The sequence below is a fragment of the Vipera berus genome (assembly GCF_964194415.1).
Source record: "Vipera berus genome assembly, chromosome: Z".
Lineage (NCBI taxonomy): Eukaryota > Metazoa > Chordata > Lepidosauria > Squamata > Viperidae > Vipera > Vipera berus.
Window position 1 is genome coordinate 107,693,205 of NC_138205.1, and position 17,904 is coordinate 107,711,108.

At 43.0% G+C, this 17,904-nt stretch overlaps 1 protein-coding gene across 1 annotated transcript in view; it reads left to right on the forward strand.

Annotated features, from left to right (window-relative positions):
• The window catches only part of CUBN (cubilin), a gene marked incomplete at its 5' end in the record, with an annotated part of 199,548 nt that overhangs the window by 122,150 nt on the left and 59,494 nt on the right, over positions 1-17,904 (forward strand). Inside the window, 8 exon segments of the mRNA XM_081346267.1 lie at positions 5,823-5,936; positions 7,577-7,705; positions 8,831-8,963; positions 11,994-12,199; positions 14,256-14,437; positions 14,730-14,922; positions 15,650-15,847; positions 17,200-17,346. Of these exon segments, the coding sequence (XP_081202393.1) occupies positions 5,823-5,936; positions 7,577-7,705; positions 8,831-8,963; positions 11,994-12,199; positions 14,256-14,437; positions 14,730-14,922; positions 15,650-15,847; positions 17,200-17,346 (1,302 nt within the window).

Sequence of the window (17,904 nt, forward strand, 5' to 3'; positions counted from 1 at the left end):
CTGAGAGAAGGGAGCGGCAGAGCCTTGCAGAGCTGGCGGCAGTCCAGCGTTGTTTCTCCCCCTCGTGCGTGCGTGTGTGTGTCAGACCCACGGGAATGGCTGGTAGGGAAGCGGCATTCCGGCATTCCCCCCCTTCCTGTGTGTCGAGCCCACGGGGCTTGACACACAGAGAAACGCAAATGCCGGACTGCCGCCACCTTTACTAGCCATTCCTGCGGGTCTGACACACATACACACACACACACACACACGCATGAGGGGGAGAAACAACGCTGGACTGCCGCCACCTCTGCCAGCCCTGCAAGCCTCTGCCGCCCCGGCGTTGGTGGTCGAGCTCTTTGGAGCCGGCAGAGAATCTCCCGCAGGAGGAGGTCGCGGCTTTCTCTCTTGCTTCGGACTGCAAGGATTTAAACTCCAGGAACAAATCCCGATGGAAGTTTTTTTTAAAAAAATACTCCTCCGGGTCGGACAGGGGACCGAGGCTGAGGTCTAGGGGTAGTGGGGGGGGTGTCGCGGACATAGATGGGCTCAAGTGGAAGCCAAGCAGCCCTCCCGAATCTGGGCTTCTGGACGGAGCAGCCGGTGGTGCGTTTCAAAAAGCAGAAAAGTTGGATTTTGAACATTTCAGAGGCCGTGGGTCAAGCAGGCTACGCTTCCCCGGGCGAGTTTTCCCTACCTGGCCCCTGCAGAATCGCGGCGGCGCCCCTGGAGAAGCCTACCCCGAGGCTGCGGCCGATTTTTCCTTCTCCAGGCCTCTGCCGCCCGTTTCTGTCTGACACACACACACACACACACACGCACGAGGGGGAGAAACAACGCTCTGGGCGGCAGAGGCCTGGAGAAGGAAAAATCAGATTACCCCTTCCACACGTAAAACTTCCAGTTTAATTACAAAGGAAGAAGAGAGAAACTTAGATCAACAGCTCACCTTCCTTTTCCTCTAGGTTGCAAGGGGAAAAATAAAAATCAAAGATCCTTGGAAGTAATGGTTGGAAAAGTTTGCAAGTCTTTGGGAAAGTTCAAGAAGTGAAAGAAATACCCTCCTCTTGAAAGACCAGATAAGGCAGACAGGGAGATGAAGAGTTCAACCGAGTTTCCTCTTTTGTTCAGGCATCTGCACCCGCTGCTTTTAAACTCGCCAGGCGCTGCAACGGCACCCGTTTTCCCCGGCGAGTTTTCCCTACCTGGCCCCTGCAGAATCGCGGCGGCGCCCCCGGAGAAGCCTACCCCGAGGCTGCGGCCGATTTTTCCTTCTCCAGGCCTCTGCCGCCCAGAGCGTTGTTTCTCCCCCTCGTGCGTGCGTGTGTGTGTGTGTGTCAGACAGAAACGGGCGGCAGAGGCTCGGAGAGGAGTTAGGGTACACCGGGACTCCCAGGCGCGGACCCGGGTGTCCTTTTTCGCAGCTTGCCAAGCGGTCGGGAGCCGCGACTTGTTGCTTCTGCGCGACTCTTGGGAAGACGCAGAGGGTCCTCTGGCAAAAGCAGATGCGCCCTGGCCGGCCGGGCGCTTCTTTGCTTTCTTTTCCAATCCCCTCCCCCAAAATGTATTGTGGTCGGTATTTGGCGACCGAGTCCAGTGGCTTTTGCTGCTCCTGAGGAGGAGGAGGAGGAGGAGGAGGAGGAGGAGGAGGAAGAGGAGGAGGACAGGTGAAAAGGCCGAGGCTTTGTTATGCGCTGGATGCTCTGGCTTCCCCCCCTCCCTGCCTGTACAACAGGTAGCGATGTCAGAAGCCGGGAAAAGCAGCGCGCCGAGTCCCGGCCGAGGCGACGCTTTTGTTCTCCTCGCCTGGATGCGCTTCCAAAAGTGAAAGGAAAGAGGCTTCACCCAAAACTTGCTTCCCGTTTTCCTCCCCCTCCCCCCTTTTCCCTTTCTCCCTCCTCCCAGCGCGGCGCTTTGAGTAGTAGCCCTTCCACTCCCCGGCTCCCATCCCGGGTTCTTGAAAGCCCCGGTTTTCGTCCTTGGGTACGGGAAGAGGACTCCCGGCGCCCACCCGGCCGAATTGCGAGGGGAGATCGTTCTCCGCGCCTGTCAAAGGGGACCCAAACAAAGAGGTGCATTTGCCGGAAACAACGATCGGAGGGATTCTCCTTGCCTCCTCCGCCTCCATGAAGATTTGTTTTTCTGGGAGGCTCACTTAGAGGGAAGTTTTGAACTGGAAGCCAGGGATGAGGCGAGAAACCAACAGCCTGCGTCCGTCTCTCTCTTTATGTATATTTCTGTATATATCTTATCTCGGGATCTAGACCTTTCGAAGGAGAAGGGGCGGCTGGAGTTCGTGAGTTGCTGTGGGACCCAAGGGTTGGGGGAAGAGAGATGGGAGGGAAAAGGGGAGAAACCTGCCGCTGGCTAGTTCTTTGTCTGATCGGGGAGCCTGAACAAAAGAGGAAACTCGGTTGAACTCTTCATCTCCCTGTCTGCCTTATCTGGTCTTTCAAGAGGAGGGTATTCCTTTCACTTCTTGAACTTTCCCAAAGACTTGCAAACTTTTCCAACCATTACTTCCAAGGATCTTTGATTTTTATTTTTCCCCTTGCAACCTAGAGGAAAAGGAAGGTGAGCTGTTGATCTAAGTTTCTCTCTTCTTCCTTTGTAATTAAACTGGAAGTTTTACGTGTGGAAGGGGTAATCTGATTTTTCCTTCTCCAGGCCTCTGCCGCCCAGAGCGTTGTTTCTCCCCCTCGTGCGTGCGTGTGTGTGTGTGTGTCAGACAGAAACGGGCGGCAGAGGCCTGGAGAAGGAAAAATCGGCCGCAGCCTCGGGGTAGGCTTCTCCAGGGGCGCCGCCGCGATTCTGCAGGGGCCAGGTAGGGAAAACTCGCCGGGGAAAACGGGTGCCGTTGCAGCGCCCGGGGAAGCGTAGCCTGCTTGACCCACGGCCTCTGAAATGTTCAAAATCCAACTTTTCTGCTTTTTGAAACGCACCACCGGCTGCTCCGTCCAGAAGCCCAGATTCGGGAGGGCTGCTTGGCTTCCACTTGAGCCCATCTATGTCCGCGAGCCCCCCCCCACTACCCCTAGACCTCCGCCGGCGGCAGAGGCTGGATCCGCGCTCTGCAAGCCTCTGCCGCCGGCGGAGGCTGGATCCGCGCTCCGGAAGCCTCTGCCGCCGGCGGAGGCTGGATCCGCACTCCGCAAGCCTCTGCCGGCAGCAGGGCGCGGATCCAGCCGGCGGCAGAGGCTTGTGAAGCACGGATCCAGCCTCCGCCGGCGGCAGAGGCTTGCGGAGCGCGGATCCAGCCTCCGCCGGCATGCAGGCAAATCCTGCTAAAGGGCTTTTCCCCCCCACTGGATCCGCGCTCGGCAAGCCTCTGCCGCTGGCGGAGGCTGGATCCGCGCTCTGCAAGCCTCTGCCGGCGGCAGGGCGCGGATCCAGCCGGCGGCAGAGGCTTGTGGAGCACGGATCCAGCCTCCGCCGGCGGCAGAGGCTTGCGGAGCGCGGATCCAGCCTCCGCCGGCATGCAGGCAAATCCTGCTAAAGGGCTTTTCCCCCCCACTGGATCCGCGCTCCGCAAACCTCTGCCGCCGGCGGAGGCTGGATCCGCGCTCTGCAAGCCTCTGCCGGCGGCAGGGCGCGGATCCAGCCGGCGGCAGAGGCTTGTGGAGCACAGATCCAGCCTCCGCCGGCGGCAGAGGCTTGCGGAGCGCGGATCCAGCCTCCGCCGGCATGCAGGCAAATCCTGCTAAAGGGCTTTTCCCCCCCACTGGATCCGCGCTCCGCAAGCCTCTGCTGCCGGCGGAGGCTGGATCCGCGCTCCGCAAGCCTCTGCCGGCGGCAGGGCGCGGATCCAGCCGGCGGCAGAGGCTTGTGGAGCACGGATCCAGCCTCCGCCGGCGGCAGAGGCTTGCGGAGCGCGGATCCAGCCTCCGCCGGCGGCAGAGGCTTGCGGAGCGCAGATCCAGCCGGCGGCAGAGGCTTGTGGAGCACGGATCCAGCCGCCGGCGACAGAGGCTCGATCCGCCATTCTGCAAGCCTCCACCGCCGGTTAATACCCTGTATTCAGCTCTGGGAAGTGGGGGGAAGGGGGAGAGAGGGGGAGTTTGGGAGGAGGGGGAGGGGGAGCTCCACGGTGCAAAAATAAAGCCCTGCCGCTCTTCGCGTTGCTTGCCCGACTGGCTGTCACGGGACCGCACGGATCGCCTCGTTCCCACCGGCAGCTGATTCCTTCGAGTTTGGTCTCGAGCGATTTTGCATTTTCTCCAGTGCTGAAAGCCACTCGGCGGATCCCAGCCTCGGCTTATACTTGAGTCAAGAACTTTTCCCAGTTTTTGGGGGTAAAATTAGGGGTCTCGGCTTATACTCGAGTCGGCTTATACTCAAGTATATACGGTATATCTAAGAAATGCTAATGAAAGAATGAGAGAAGTGGAACCAATTTTATCTGACAAAATAGAGAAAGTATTGAAAATGGAAGTACAAATATCGACCAGAAAATGATTTGGAGAAGGATGATTTATGGGTATGCAACAGAAATTGGTTTTTTAATCTTTAAAAAAGTTTTAAAAATTAAATGGGAAATATAAATGATAAACCTGGAAAATATTTTCATATTGGAACTACAAAAGAGGCTTGTAGGTAAGCTTTGATGAAATCTGTGGGATGGTAAAAAGAGGAATGGAAATGAAGTCAAATCCTATAAAAATTTTTTTACTGAATTAAAAATTAAGACTGTTAGAAATAAAATGAAGGAAAAGTTAATTTATTTGATCAAGGTTAAAACAAGACTGTTTCTTGCAGTGTTATAGCAACACTTGATGAACTTTTTGCTGATGCCACAAATGAAAACTTGATGTTTTATGGATTTGTTTAGAGATAATATATAGTATGGATAGCAATAGCACTTAGAACTTTTTAAACTCCAGAGCTATAGGGAAGAAATCAGATACTTATACAGTGGCTGAATTTACTTTCCCATCAATTCTATGTTGAATGATAAAGGGATTAAAATGATTTTAAGGTAAAGGTAAAGTTTCCCCCGCACATGCGTGCTAGGCGTTTCCAACTCTAGGGCCAGTACTCATCTCCGTTTTAAAGCCGAAGAGCCAGCGCTTGTCTGAGGACGTGTCCGTGGTCATGTGGCCAGCATGACTAGATGCCAAAGGCACATGGAACACTGTTACCTTCCCACCAAAGTGGTCCCTATTTTTCTACTTGCATTTTTACATGCTTTCGAACTGCTAGGTTGGCAGAAGCTGGGACGAGTAACAGGCACTCACTCTGTTACGCGGCACTCGGGATTCGACCCGCCAAACTGCTGACCATCTGATCAACAAGCTCAGTGTCCTAACCCACTGAGCCACCACATCCCTAAAATGATTTTGGTTGGATATAAAATTGTTTGGGACAGCTTAGATTTCATATCAGATTTATATTTAAAAAAGAAAAGATCACCTATGGTTTGTTCAAGCTTCCCAGTATTTATTCAACTTATAGATATTCTTGGAGGAATTTTTATTAAAACACAGGAGTATCACTTTATTTAAAGGAATTTAGTAACTTATGATATATTGCTGGATAATTGCATGGTTGTAAAGTAGATCATTTCATGTTAAGTAAGGCGTTCAAAGCTACTATTTACGATGGTAATGTGTGATTTACATAAACGGAAACTATAGACCAGTTTCTTAAAGCCACGTCTAGCACCTGATTAGTTGCATAGAATAGAATGCTGGAACTAGATATGACTTTGGTGTGATCCACAGCAGATCTTCATTCATAAGTAATCTGTTCTGTCCAAATTAATTAATATGAAGGATGAAAGTTTAGTTCAGTCATCTCTAAAATGCACTACTATTCCTCATGTTTGTACCATTCTTTTTCAACAGTTAACCACATTACATTATCATTCACTGATTTTGACATTGAAAATGACATGCTTAACTGCAGCACTGATTATGTAGAAATTCGGGAAGGAGATAATTCCAATGCTCCTTTGCAAGGTATGAGAAATGTGCAGTATAGTACTGATTGTCTATATCTTTTAAACAGAGATTTTATTTGTTCAGAGCAGAACTTTAGAGATAATGACACTTTAAACGATGGCTGGCTCAGGAATTCTGGAAATTGAAGTCCACAAGTCATAAAGCAGGGCTTTTCAATGCGCATCACCGGTGGTACTTTAGCACCTGGCAGGTGGTACGTGACCCCTAGCCAAGTGTAGTGGGGAAAGGAACGAGCTAAAGCGGCGCCGCACAGGCCTGGAGGAGATCAGCTGGAACTGCAGGGCTCAGCAGAAGCCCTAATATCTGCGAGCGCAGCTACATGCCGATTGGAGCTTCTGGTGCACCCAGCAGAAAAAAGGAGGAGGAGGAGGGCAGAGAGAGGAGAAGCTATAAAAGGAGCAGGTTTTGGTGGGAGAGGGAGAGGAAAAAAATCACACAGAGAAAGATAGCGAAGAGAAGAGGCTTTTGTTAGCAAAGCGGTGAGGAGAGAGAGAGGAGCTTTTGCGAGCAAAGTGCGAGTGAGTGAGAGTGAGTGAGTGTGCGCAAAGGATGAGAGGGAGGGGGGGCTTTTGCAAGCAAAGGGTGAGAGAAATAGGGAAAAGTGAGGGGGAGAAGGGAAAAAGAAAAGGCATTGACTTCTGACTTCCTCTGTTGCAGTAGAAGGAAGTATTAACATTGCACTTCAACTTTTTACATTTCCATAATGTTATAAACTAGCCATTTTTATAACAACAAATGAATCTAACCAGTAAAGCCCAAAATCCTCCCTCTTTTTTTAGTCATCAAGTTTTTGACACCTTGCTAAGCACTGGTGGTGCTCAAATATTGTCATGTCCTAAAAGTGGTACAATCTGCGAAAAGGTTGAAAAGCCCTATCATAAAGGGCCATCGTTTCCCACCTCTGCTTTAAAAGATAAATGATATTTTTATATTTCAGGAAAAGAAATCTGGAAAGTAGCACATAGCTGACTTAATGCTGAGGCTTCCAGAAATCTGAATGGATTTGGCAGCATGTAAATTTAAATAAATAAAGTAAGCAGGATAGGAAAACTACAGCCCTCCACTTTTTGAAGACAGCAATGGCAATTAATTCTGGCCATTGATTATATTGCCTCAGGCTGGTGGAAGATAAGGAAGATAAATCCAAAAATAATTGGAAGATGACAGGTCTTCCGCATAATGAGATACATTACTGTGGGCTACAGAGATGAGACTGCTCTGTTGCTTACTGTAGTCACCTTCTCTTTTCATTGTCCATAGCAGTTAAGCCATTTTTCATTGAATTTTGCCAAAGTGTGTGTGTGTGTGTGAGAGAGAGAGAGAGCTATTCAGAGTAACAAAGGGAAAAAGAATGACTTTTAATTTCTCCTTTTGCCAGAAATGAGAACAGTGGAATGAATATATAGCTATTGAAACTTTTTGAGAAAAATGTCGTTCTTCAAGATATCCTGTTGAATAAGATGAAGTAGGACATCACAGAGGAAACATAAAAACAGACTGACAATTTCTGATATTAACAATGAACTAGAAAGACATAAAATATTTTTCGTATGCAGTGGGCATTGTATCTTATTTTCAAAGTGTGAATGCAATATAGTGCAATGCTGGCTGTGTAATGCTTACATTTGTTTCTTCAGGACATTATTGTGGCTCCACTATGCCCCTTCCTGTTACTTCTTTTGGCAATGCTTTATCCATCAATTTTGTTTCTAATAATGCCACCACAGCAAAAGGATTTCATGCCACCTTTGCTGCATCAACATCTGGTAAGAATAAATGCGAACTCTTGTAGTATAAGGACAAATAACTTTTGAAGATGCAGTCATTCTGCCTGCATAAGTGTTGTCATCAGAAGCTTTTAGAAATTAACATTATAGCCTGGGTAATACATCAGGCACAATGCAGCAAAAAGATTCTTTACCAATCCTACAGCAGAGAAGCAAATAACGTGGTTCAAAAGTTATATATTTTGATATTTACCTTGCCTTTTGTCAACAGCATCCCAGAACTTGCTGACTCTTCTGTTCTTTAGTTTGCTACGTAGAATAGCCCATTCAGAAAATGTCCTTTTCCTTGACTGATTTCCCCCCCCCTCCTTTCTTTCATTTAATCTTGTCCAATTCTTGGATACTATCAGGACTAGTCCTTGCAGTTTTCTCGGCAAAGTTTTTCAGAAGAGATTTGCCATTGCCTCCTTCCTTAGTCTGTCAGAAATTGACTGGTCCAAGCTGGCTCTGTGCTTAAGGTGGGACTAGAACTTGCTGTCTCTCAGTTTCTAGCCTGATGCCTAATCAGTACAACAAACTGGCTTTTTATCAGATCAAATCATCATTTCATCTCATCTGATTTTGCAATGGGAAGTAGATGGCCTTTAAATAACAATCCAGGTTTGAGAACCAACAGAGCAAAACAAGGGGTTTTTTCAGGGTTTGGGCTGGAAGAGGATTTAGGGAAGCAACTGGAATCCTGTATGAAAAGTATTGCATCAGGTAAGGCTGGCAAATAAGGAGCTGTTCATTTTGAATATGTAATGGAAAAATTATGGACATATTTCCAGGTGTTCTGCACTGTACTTCTATTTGATACAACAGTATTAAATTGGCAACAGTTGTGATCTGGACAGATAAGATCTGTGAGTGGTGTGGGTGGCCTATAAATCTGGTATATAAAACAAATAACATACTTTGAAGCCTACTATTTCTAAGATGGAGGAAGGAAGCCACTTATTTCCTAGAACTTGGATTTTCTGTTATAAGCTGTAGCATTCAAACAATATTTGCTTTTGCTAAGGGGAATTCCATGCTTTTTCTAAGACTTTTATTTTACTAAGGTTATTTTCTCCATTTCCGTGTCTTACTTTCCATGTCTCATCTCCTGCTTCTCCTATACAGCTTGTGGGGGTACCTTCCATATGGAGAGAGGAGCCTTCAATAGCCCAGGTTTTCCTGAGCCTTATCCATTGAACATTGAATGTGTCTGGAGTCTTCTGAGCTCCCCTGGCAACCGGCTCCAGCTGTCTTTCACGTAAATCAATTGTTCAAAGAGTTATTGTTTAATCTTTTAATGGAGCAGCAGGAAGGAAATGCTGGGTTTAGAAGGATGTAATTACTGGCATGTAAAACACTACCCACAACTTGGAAAGTGAATGCAATCACAGCAAGAAAAGGCTTGCTTTATTTTATTTTTTCTATTTCATATTATCCTGGTCAGCTTTCAGGCAACTGAAATCTATGCTTATAGATACCACCCTGATTTTACAACCGTAACTTTTACAAAATTATAACTGCAACAGTTGTAAGTTTGAGTACTGATCTCTTTTGTTGTTGTTGTTTTGTTCTTTGTTGGTTGTAAGGACTACCTGTATGAAATGTCATATGGCTATATACATCTGTTGAAGACAGAAGAAAATCTGAGAATACAAATACTGTGCACATTAATTCTTTATTCTTAATTCAAAACTGGCTGCCATTCTGAAAAATACAATATTATTTTGATATCAAAATTCTAGAGTCTGCTTAGTACCACTTACATTATATTAAACTGTGATATATATTTGCCTCCAGAAATAATGGGACTCCATCACTGGAGACTTTTAAGAAGAGATTGGACAGTCACCTGTCTGAGATGGTATAGGTCCTCCTGCTTGAGCAGGGGGCTCGACTAGAAGACCTCCAAGGTCCTTTCCAGCTTCTATTCTGTCCTGTCCTATCCTATCCTGTCCTGTCCTGTCCTATCCTATCCTATCCTATCCTATCCTATCCTATCCTATCCTATCCTATCCTATCCTATCCTATCCTGCCCTGCCCTGCCCTACCCTACTGTACTCTATTCTATTCTATTCTATTCTATTCTATTCTATTCTATTCTATTCTATTCTATTCTATTCTATTCTATTCTATTCTATTCTATTCATTTCATTTCATTTCATTTCATTTCATTTCATTTCATTTCTATGGTTTTTGTTTCTTTCCTCACAAGTCAGCCTTTATTCCTGGTGATTACAAGGACAGGTCTTTCACTGTACCTTTTTAGAAGTGGTTTGTCTTTATCTTCTTTCCTGAGCTGAGAGTAGTGACTATGCCAAAGTCACTTGTTCAATTTCGGTGACTAAGCAACTCTCCCCACTCCTAGTCCAGGGCCATAAACATTAGACAAACTGGTTCTTGTACTATGCTAAACCAGTACATTTAGGAGCAATCCTTCCCTCACACCAGGACTTATTCAACAAATTTCAAGAAAGAATACAGGTAGTTCTCAATTTACAACCACAATTGAGCTCAAAATTTCTTTTGTTTAGTGAGTTTTGGCCCTTTTTACGACATTTTTTTCCAGAGTTGTTAAGGGAATCACTGCAGTTGATAAGCCGGTAACCCAGTTGTTAAGCGAATCTGGTTTCCCCATTGACTTTGCTTGTCAAAAGGTCGCAAAAGGGGATCATATGAGCCTGGGACATACCAACGGTCATAAGTATGAACCAGTTGTCAATCATAGGGATGCCGCAAAGGTGGTAACTCTGAAAAACAGTCATAAGTCACATTTTTCAGAACCATTGTAACTTTGAGTGGTCACTAAATGAACTGTTGTAAGTTGAAGACTACCTTTACATCATGCTTCAGTTTCAAAAACTGAAACACAAATGGAAATTAATTCATCCTTCTATATTAGAACAATAATAAAAAGAATATACTAACATTTTAAAAAATCTGCAAATAATGCATGTCCTACTATATAAGATACTTTTTTCAGTGTGTCATTGTCACTAAATGAACTGTGGTAAGACAAGGACTGTATTCTGAACATGCACAGAAATACAGCTTCTGTCTGAGACAGCCTGAAATCAAGTTGAAGCCCAGTCCCTTTCATTTGCAATTAAATCAGAAAACATGTGGGTCAGGGGTTTTGAGTCATACATTTTAAGGGAAAAAGAATGCACACTCACTTGGAAAAACTATAAAACAAAAACCCCATCAAAGCTTTTAAAATATGGCAAAAAAAAAATTCTGGTTATGGGCGGTTCAAAAACAGAAATCCCAACTGAAGAGTTTCTTGTCCTAAAGCTGAAAAAATTGCTCCATCTATAATGGAAATAAAAGCTGAATTTGAAGTAGGCAGTACTGAAGCTTTGCATTCATCAAATCAACTTTAATGATATAGTTGGATCCTCAAAATGCAAAATAACATGCGTGGGGTTCCTCCCTCTATCAAATAATATATCTGGTAATGCCTTACATAAAGTTGGAGTGTCTGAGTCATTACATCTGTAATAACAAATTTAAATTTAAACAAAAGAGATTAAAGCAAATGCAGCAATGCAGTTGGCTAACTTTATTTTACTCTTTCCATTACTGTATATTGGAGAACCTGAAGTTAAAAGAATTGATGAAATGTGATAGATAACACTGTTAAAATGTGATCATGGTTCTTTGCGTTCTAAGTCATTCAAAATGAATTGTACTGGACTACGATTTGATCTGGAGGTTTGATGGGCTGTAAGAACAAATAAATAAGGATTGGTGGTATAATCTTAAATCATAGAATAAGCACCAAATGATTATTTGATTTTCTTTAACAAAGTAATATTTATAATTCATTATTTTGCTTTGCATGTTAACAGGCACTATTTAGCAGGATTCCAATGCTGTGCTACAACAGATCACATATGGTTGATCTCCAGAATAAATAAATCAGATTGGCAAGAATGATTTTTATCCTAGATAAATGAAAAAAATAAAAAAAAATTCCATTAAAAAAATTAACTTGTCAGGAGAATAATACAGGGGAACGGCCAAGGGTACAGTGATGCTTTCAGAATAAGTGCGACTAAGACCTTTGGCCCATTTTTCATTAGATAGAGCAAGAATGGATTGTTGTAATGCCCTTCCATTCTGGAGATCAGATGACATAGCAATCAAACTTATACAAGGATATTTTTCTTATCAGTAACAATGGAAAGAAAATTGGACAATTAGAAAAAAAGTTTTGAAATTCTATTAAATTATTATTTTATTAAACTTTGTACTTTTAATTTACTTATATTAATTAAAACCCTTTCAGGGAATTTCAGATAGAAGAAAGTGACGGCTGTACCAGAGACTACATAGAAATTAGGGAAGGTAATTTCAGTGGTTCTCTGGTGGGACGATACTGTGGGAACTCTTTGCCAATGAATTATACCTCAATTACTGGACATATCCTTTGGGTGAAGTTTGTCTCAGATGGCTCTATGAGTAGAAGAGGATTCCAGGCTACATTTTCCCATTGTAAGTAAATATTCAACTCCAAAAGAATTCCATTATTATAAATTCTTTGGAAGGTGGAAAAAGAAAAATATATGCTATGATAGGCTATCAAGATTTCTTCTTTTGAAAAAATAGGTCTATGTTTCTTCCATAATCCTCAAAGACCACAATTGAACTCAAATTTTCTGTTGCTAAGCAAGACAGTTTACGACTTTTCTTGTTGTTGTTAGGTGAAACACTGCAGTTGTTAAATTAGTAACATGGTTATTAACTGAACCTGGCTTCCCTATTGACTTTGCTTGTCAGAAGGGAGCAAAAGGTGATTATATGACTCCGATCACTGCAACCATCATAAATATGGGTCAGTTGTCAAACATCTGAATTTTGATCATGTGACCATGGGAATGCTGCAAAGGTCGTAAGTGTTAAAAATGGCCTTAAATCACTTTTTTCAGTGCTGTTGTAACTTTGAAACAGTGATTAAACGAAAAGTCAAGGATTACATGTACCTTGGACCACAAATCCCATTATAGTAAGCTAACAACTGAGGATAAAAATTATCTAGTCCAACATGGTAAAGGACAGTAAATTTGCCACTTAAAACAGGGAATTTGAAATCTGCAATAAGTAAGAATTTGCTCAAGTGTATGAGATTTAAAATCAATGCCTGTATTTTGAGATTAGTTTCAGATGAATTATAGTATTTACTGATTTCTGTTTATAAACAATAATCTGAGAATATTATTGTTACACTCTTACATAGTGAACTAAATTATATTTGATTTTGATTTGAGGGTAAAATATTGAAATACTGAACTTGGCTGTTTAGCTATTGATGCAAGAGATCAAAGCTGCAGATATTAGCACAGATTAAACACAGCTTTTAAGGAGTTGCAGTATTTCAAGTAAAAAAAAATCTGTTGTCTAGCCTTCTCCTAACTGGGGGATCTGTATTTTTGATGTGTTCGATTTTTGCACATTTTCAAAGTCCTATATTTGATCTTTTCACTTTATATTGTACATTGAATAGAATTTGAACTAGCTGGTGCTAAATAGGGAAATATCTGATATACAAATGTTTTAATAGTTGTAGAGAACAATAGATATAGTGGAGATAAGTAACGTTCCACTTTATAGAAAATCCTCCTGCATTTGAAGAGATATTAGTCAGTATTCTTTTTGAAAGAATCTTCTGTTAATATCATCTCAACTTTCCAATTTTGGTTAAGATGAAGACGAAAGATTACCATTACTTGAAATTGCATATTGCTGGTCAACATTAAAGATAGCAAACTGAGCTCTCTGAAGGCAACAGTCTCTAGTATACCATGTACATGTGGACACCTTTACTGCCCAACCCAGAAAGGAAGAAGGAGCATGTCAAATCCCTACTAAAGTGCCTGGGGCAAGCCCATAAGAAGCTTTCAATTAGGAACTTTGCTCCCCAAGTGACCACTTTCAGCATCCTGTCTGAGTACTTCTGTTCTTCTCTGACCAATGTCCACCCATGGCACACAGAAAGGGCCTCCTCAGTAAATCAGGATTGTGTCAGTTAGTGCCAACAAGTTTACTGAGAGCTTATAAATGCAATGTAGCTTGTCCTCAATTAACAACCACAATTTGGATTGGAATTTCCATCCCTAAACAAGACAGTTGTTAAATGAGTCACATCCAATTTTACCATACCAATTTTTCTGCAATCTTTAAGTGAATCACTCTGGTTCTTAAGTAAATCACATGTTTTTTAAGGATGTCTAACTTCCCCCATAGACTTTGTCAGAAGCCAACTAGGAAAGTCACAAGTTGCAATCACATGACGTTGAAACATTGCAATTGTTATAAATATATCCCAGTTGCCAAGCATCCAATTTTTTTATAATGGGGAGGGGGGAACATTGCCACAATTATAAGTGTGAGAACTGGTTGTAAGTCACTTTTTTCAGTGCCAGTGTAACTTTGAACAAACACTAAATGAATGGTCATAAGTCAAGGACTACCTGTATTATAAATCTGTACAATATACTTATGGATACAATATATAATTAAAATAGGGATCAATCTTGCTATTCCTTTCTAGTGTTTGGAAATAGTATTATAGGAACAGATGGACAAATTGCTTCTCCACTATGGCCTAGAAAGTACCCTCACTTCTCCAACTATCAGTGGATGATAACTGTGAATGAAACACAAGTTATTCATGGTGATATCTCACAAATGGATATTGAGGATGTGAATAATTGTTATAAAGATAAGCTGAAGGTAAGAATTCATTGTATGCAAATACATATTTGCAAGTATTTGCAAATAAGTATCAAGGCAACTTCTTTATCAGTAATCTCAAATCAGTAATTCAAATATGGATAGACTCACAGATGCAGTCTTAGTTTTGCAAAAGACATGTTAAGCATAAACAGAAAATTACATGTGAAATATGTAATTTTCACATGCATTCAGTAACCAATTAAAGCGAGTTATTATTAACTTTTTTCTAATATATACATAAACTATGGACATTTTAACAATAATTTCAAATCTTGATCTATTCCTGCAGATTTATGATGGGCCAAACATACATTCACGTCTCATTGGAACATATTGTGGGGTAGCTCCATCTTCTTTCACCTCCTCTGGAAACTCTGTCACTCTCCAATTCATCTCTGATTCTTATGCAAATGGAAAGGGGTTTCTTTTGGACTGGAATGCAATGGAAGCACCAACAAATGCTGAAAATAACTTGCCTATAGGTTTGTTTCCCATCCTCTTTTCTATTGTTAACCTCGTTTGGGGAGACATAAAGAAATACGTTGTATTCCCCCAATAACTGTTAGCATGTTTTCTTGGTAGTATTAGAGAAGATGGCTTCCTACTTTTTTTTTATACATGGAGAACATTCAGGATGAAGCAAGGTCTTCATCTGTTGCTTCCTCAGACACTAGATGCTTTTTTCTGTGTAGAACAAAATGAGGAATAACTGCTTTTCCCACCTTACATGTATGCACTGAAAGCAGGAGACAAGTGCTCCCAGTTTCCTTCTCCGGAGGAAAAAAAATCCATATAGGAAGACATGGGAAATAGTAGCCCCATTTTCAGGCAGGAGGGAGCAAGGTTCTTCTTTTTTCCATGTATCTCCATGCACTTTTCCTTTATGTGAAAGTTGCATGATTTTCTACTATATTCCTTGTGGCTAGTGGGCCAGTTTGGGATTTTAAAAACTTTTGCATCAGGTTTGTCAAGGAGAGTTTTTCAATTCATATATGGCTGCTATGAAGCATAACTAATTATTAAGTTCTGATTTATCAGAATACTAACACAAATGAAGCAAAGAAATTGGGAAACATCTGCTAAAGCACGGGGTCCCAGAAAGGTGCTACTTCGGAAGCCCAGGGAAATTAGTGTACCTAGGAAGAAGAGAAACAAATGGTGCATCTATTAAACTGGAACTCTTTTTTCTTTTTCCTGGTTTGGTGGCAGGTGCCTGTGGAGGTCTCCTAACAGCTGGTGAAACACCTTTTTTCCTGTTCTCACCAGACTGGCCTTCAAAGTACAGAAATTTTGCAGATTGCACATGGCTTATCAGAGCACAAGACTCAACTGTGGAGTTTACCCTCCTGATTTTGGACATAGAGTCTCATGGCTCATGCAGTGATGATAAACTTGTCTTCAGAGATGGTGAGGCACACTTGCATTTTTGTAAAGCGAGGATTGCAGTGGGAGATCGGGATTATGAAATCTCAATAATGCTCAAATAAAAACGTGTCCCTGCCTGCTGCTGCATGTCTACTCCTACCCAATTAAAGTAGAGTATCTAATGATAGAGTAGAGCAGTGGTGGCGAACCTATGGCATGCATGCCAGAGGCGGCACACAGAGCCCCCTCTGTTGGCACACATGCCACCGCCACCAGCAGCAAGTCCATCAGGCCACCCGGAGCAGAAGCCCTGCCCAGTACAAAGGAGGCAAAGCGGCCAACTAGCAAGCTCGAGTAGAGGTGGTAGAGCAGAGGTCACCAACCATTGTCGATTGGTGGACTGGAAGAAAGAGAGGCGGAAGCATTTTACATGTGTGCATGCGTGCCCAGGGCCACGAGCACACACGTGTTGCAAATGGGGCGGGGCTAGTGCCTGTGTGATACTCACTAGCCCTACCCTGTTCTTGTGTGGTGCAGCGCCTTGTATCTGCACCCAGTGGCGTGGGGGCGACCATTTTTGCACCTTGCAGCTTGATGGCCCATTTTTGCACCCCTGGTTTTTGTGTGCCAGAGGCAGCACTCAGAGATGCCTCCCTGCCCCCCCCAACGGCACTACAATGCTGATGCGGCCCTGGCACTTTGTGATAAATAAGTGGGTTTGGGGTTGTGGTTTGGGCACTCGGTCTCTAAAAGGTTCGCCATCATTGAAGTAGAGTATCTACCAAGTATCAGTCCTTGGGCCATGTTGCTCCCTATGGAATGTATAAATGACCCCCCCATTACTCGGGTGTGTGTGTCTTACTCTGAAAACTAAATGCAGAATGAAGTTCTATTTCTATCAGTCCATGGATTCCAAATGTTCTACAAGGCAGTTCTCTTCCAAACACTGACATCATAGCATAGCTGAATGATTGGTAAGGTTTGGAATAAGTAACATCGTTTGGCTGCCCAAAACAATAACTGATGAAAGAAGTTAGAATTTCCAGTCATAATGTTATTCTCCAAATCAAAGATGGTTCCTGTGACAAGTAACTAGTACAGAGAGCCACTTCAACATAATAGCAGTTAAGGTGCTGTCCTAGAAACCCAAAAGACTGACTCAGTTAGAGTCGAGTCCTAGGCATGAAAACCAGCTGGGTGACTTTGAGCCAGTCACACTTTCTCAGTCCAATTCATCTCACAGTGTTGTTGTTGTGAGGAAAACAGAAGGAGAAAGGAGTATTATGTATGTTTGCCGCCTTTAGTTACTTACAAAATAACTAACTAAATAGATAAATAAAATAATGGAAAGTTTAAGATCATGCCAATTCATTCTGTCCCATTTCTTTTCATAGGAGACAATAGTCTTGCACCAGTTCTATCCACTGTATGCGGCCGAGAACCTCCTGCCCCCATAAGGTCAACTGGGAATGCCATGTTTATTCATTTCACTTCAGATTCAAGTATTACTGGTGCTGGATTTAATGCTTCTTTCCACAAAAGTACATGGTTTTTTTAAAAATACACTTGTCCATCCCTTATATGTTAAAAAGAAGGGGGAGGGAAAAACAGAGTGTAAATGGTTATAATCTTATTTAATGAAGGGACATAGTCTTGAGCAGAATTCTCTCAGTATATTTTTCTGTGAATTTGTTCTAAGAGCAGAGTCAGAAATGTGGTGGTAGCTCTGAACTTTCACAGGTCATTTGCTCACAGTGAATCAGACAAACAGGAGAAATCTAGTAGGTCACGCCAAGCAAAGTTGTCAAGGTGAAGGCAGTTTAAAACCCAGAAGAAGAAATCAGAGCTTGCCCATTCAAAATGCAAGATGGCTGATCACAGTGGTTCAAAGAGTACAAATATTGTTGTCGGCACTCGGCTACTCTTAGAATGTATTCAATAACAATGAAATCTCAATCCCCCTTACAATTGGAAACCCTAGTCCTTGCTGTAATGCAACTGTATCTACTATGCCATCATTCCTTCCTATAACAGTAAGCACAACCCACAATGACCAAAATGTTGTACACTGCCTATAAGCATGTTTTTTTAAAAAAACT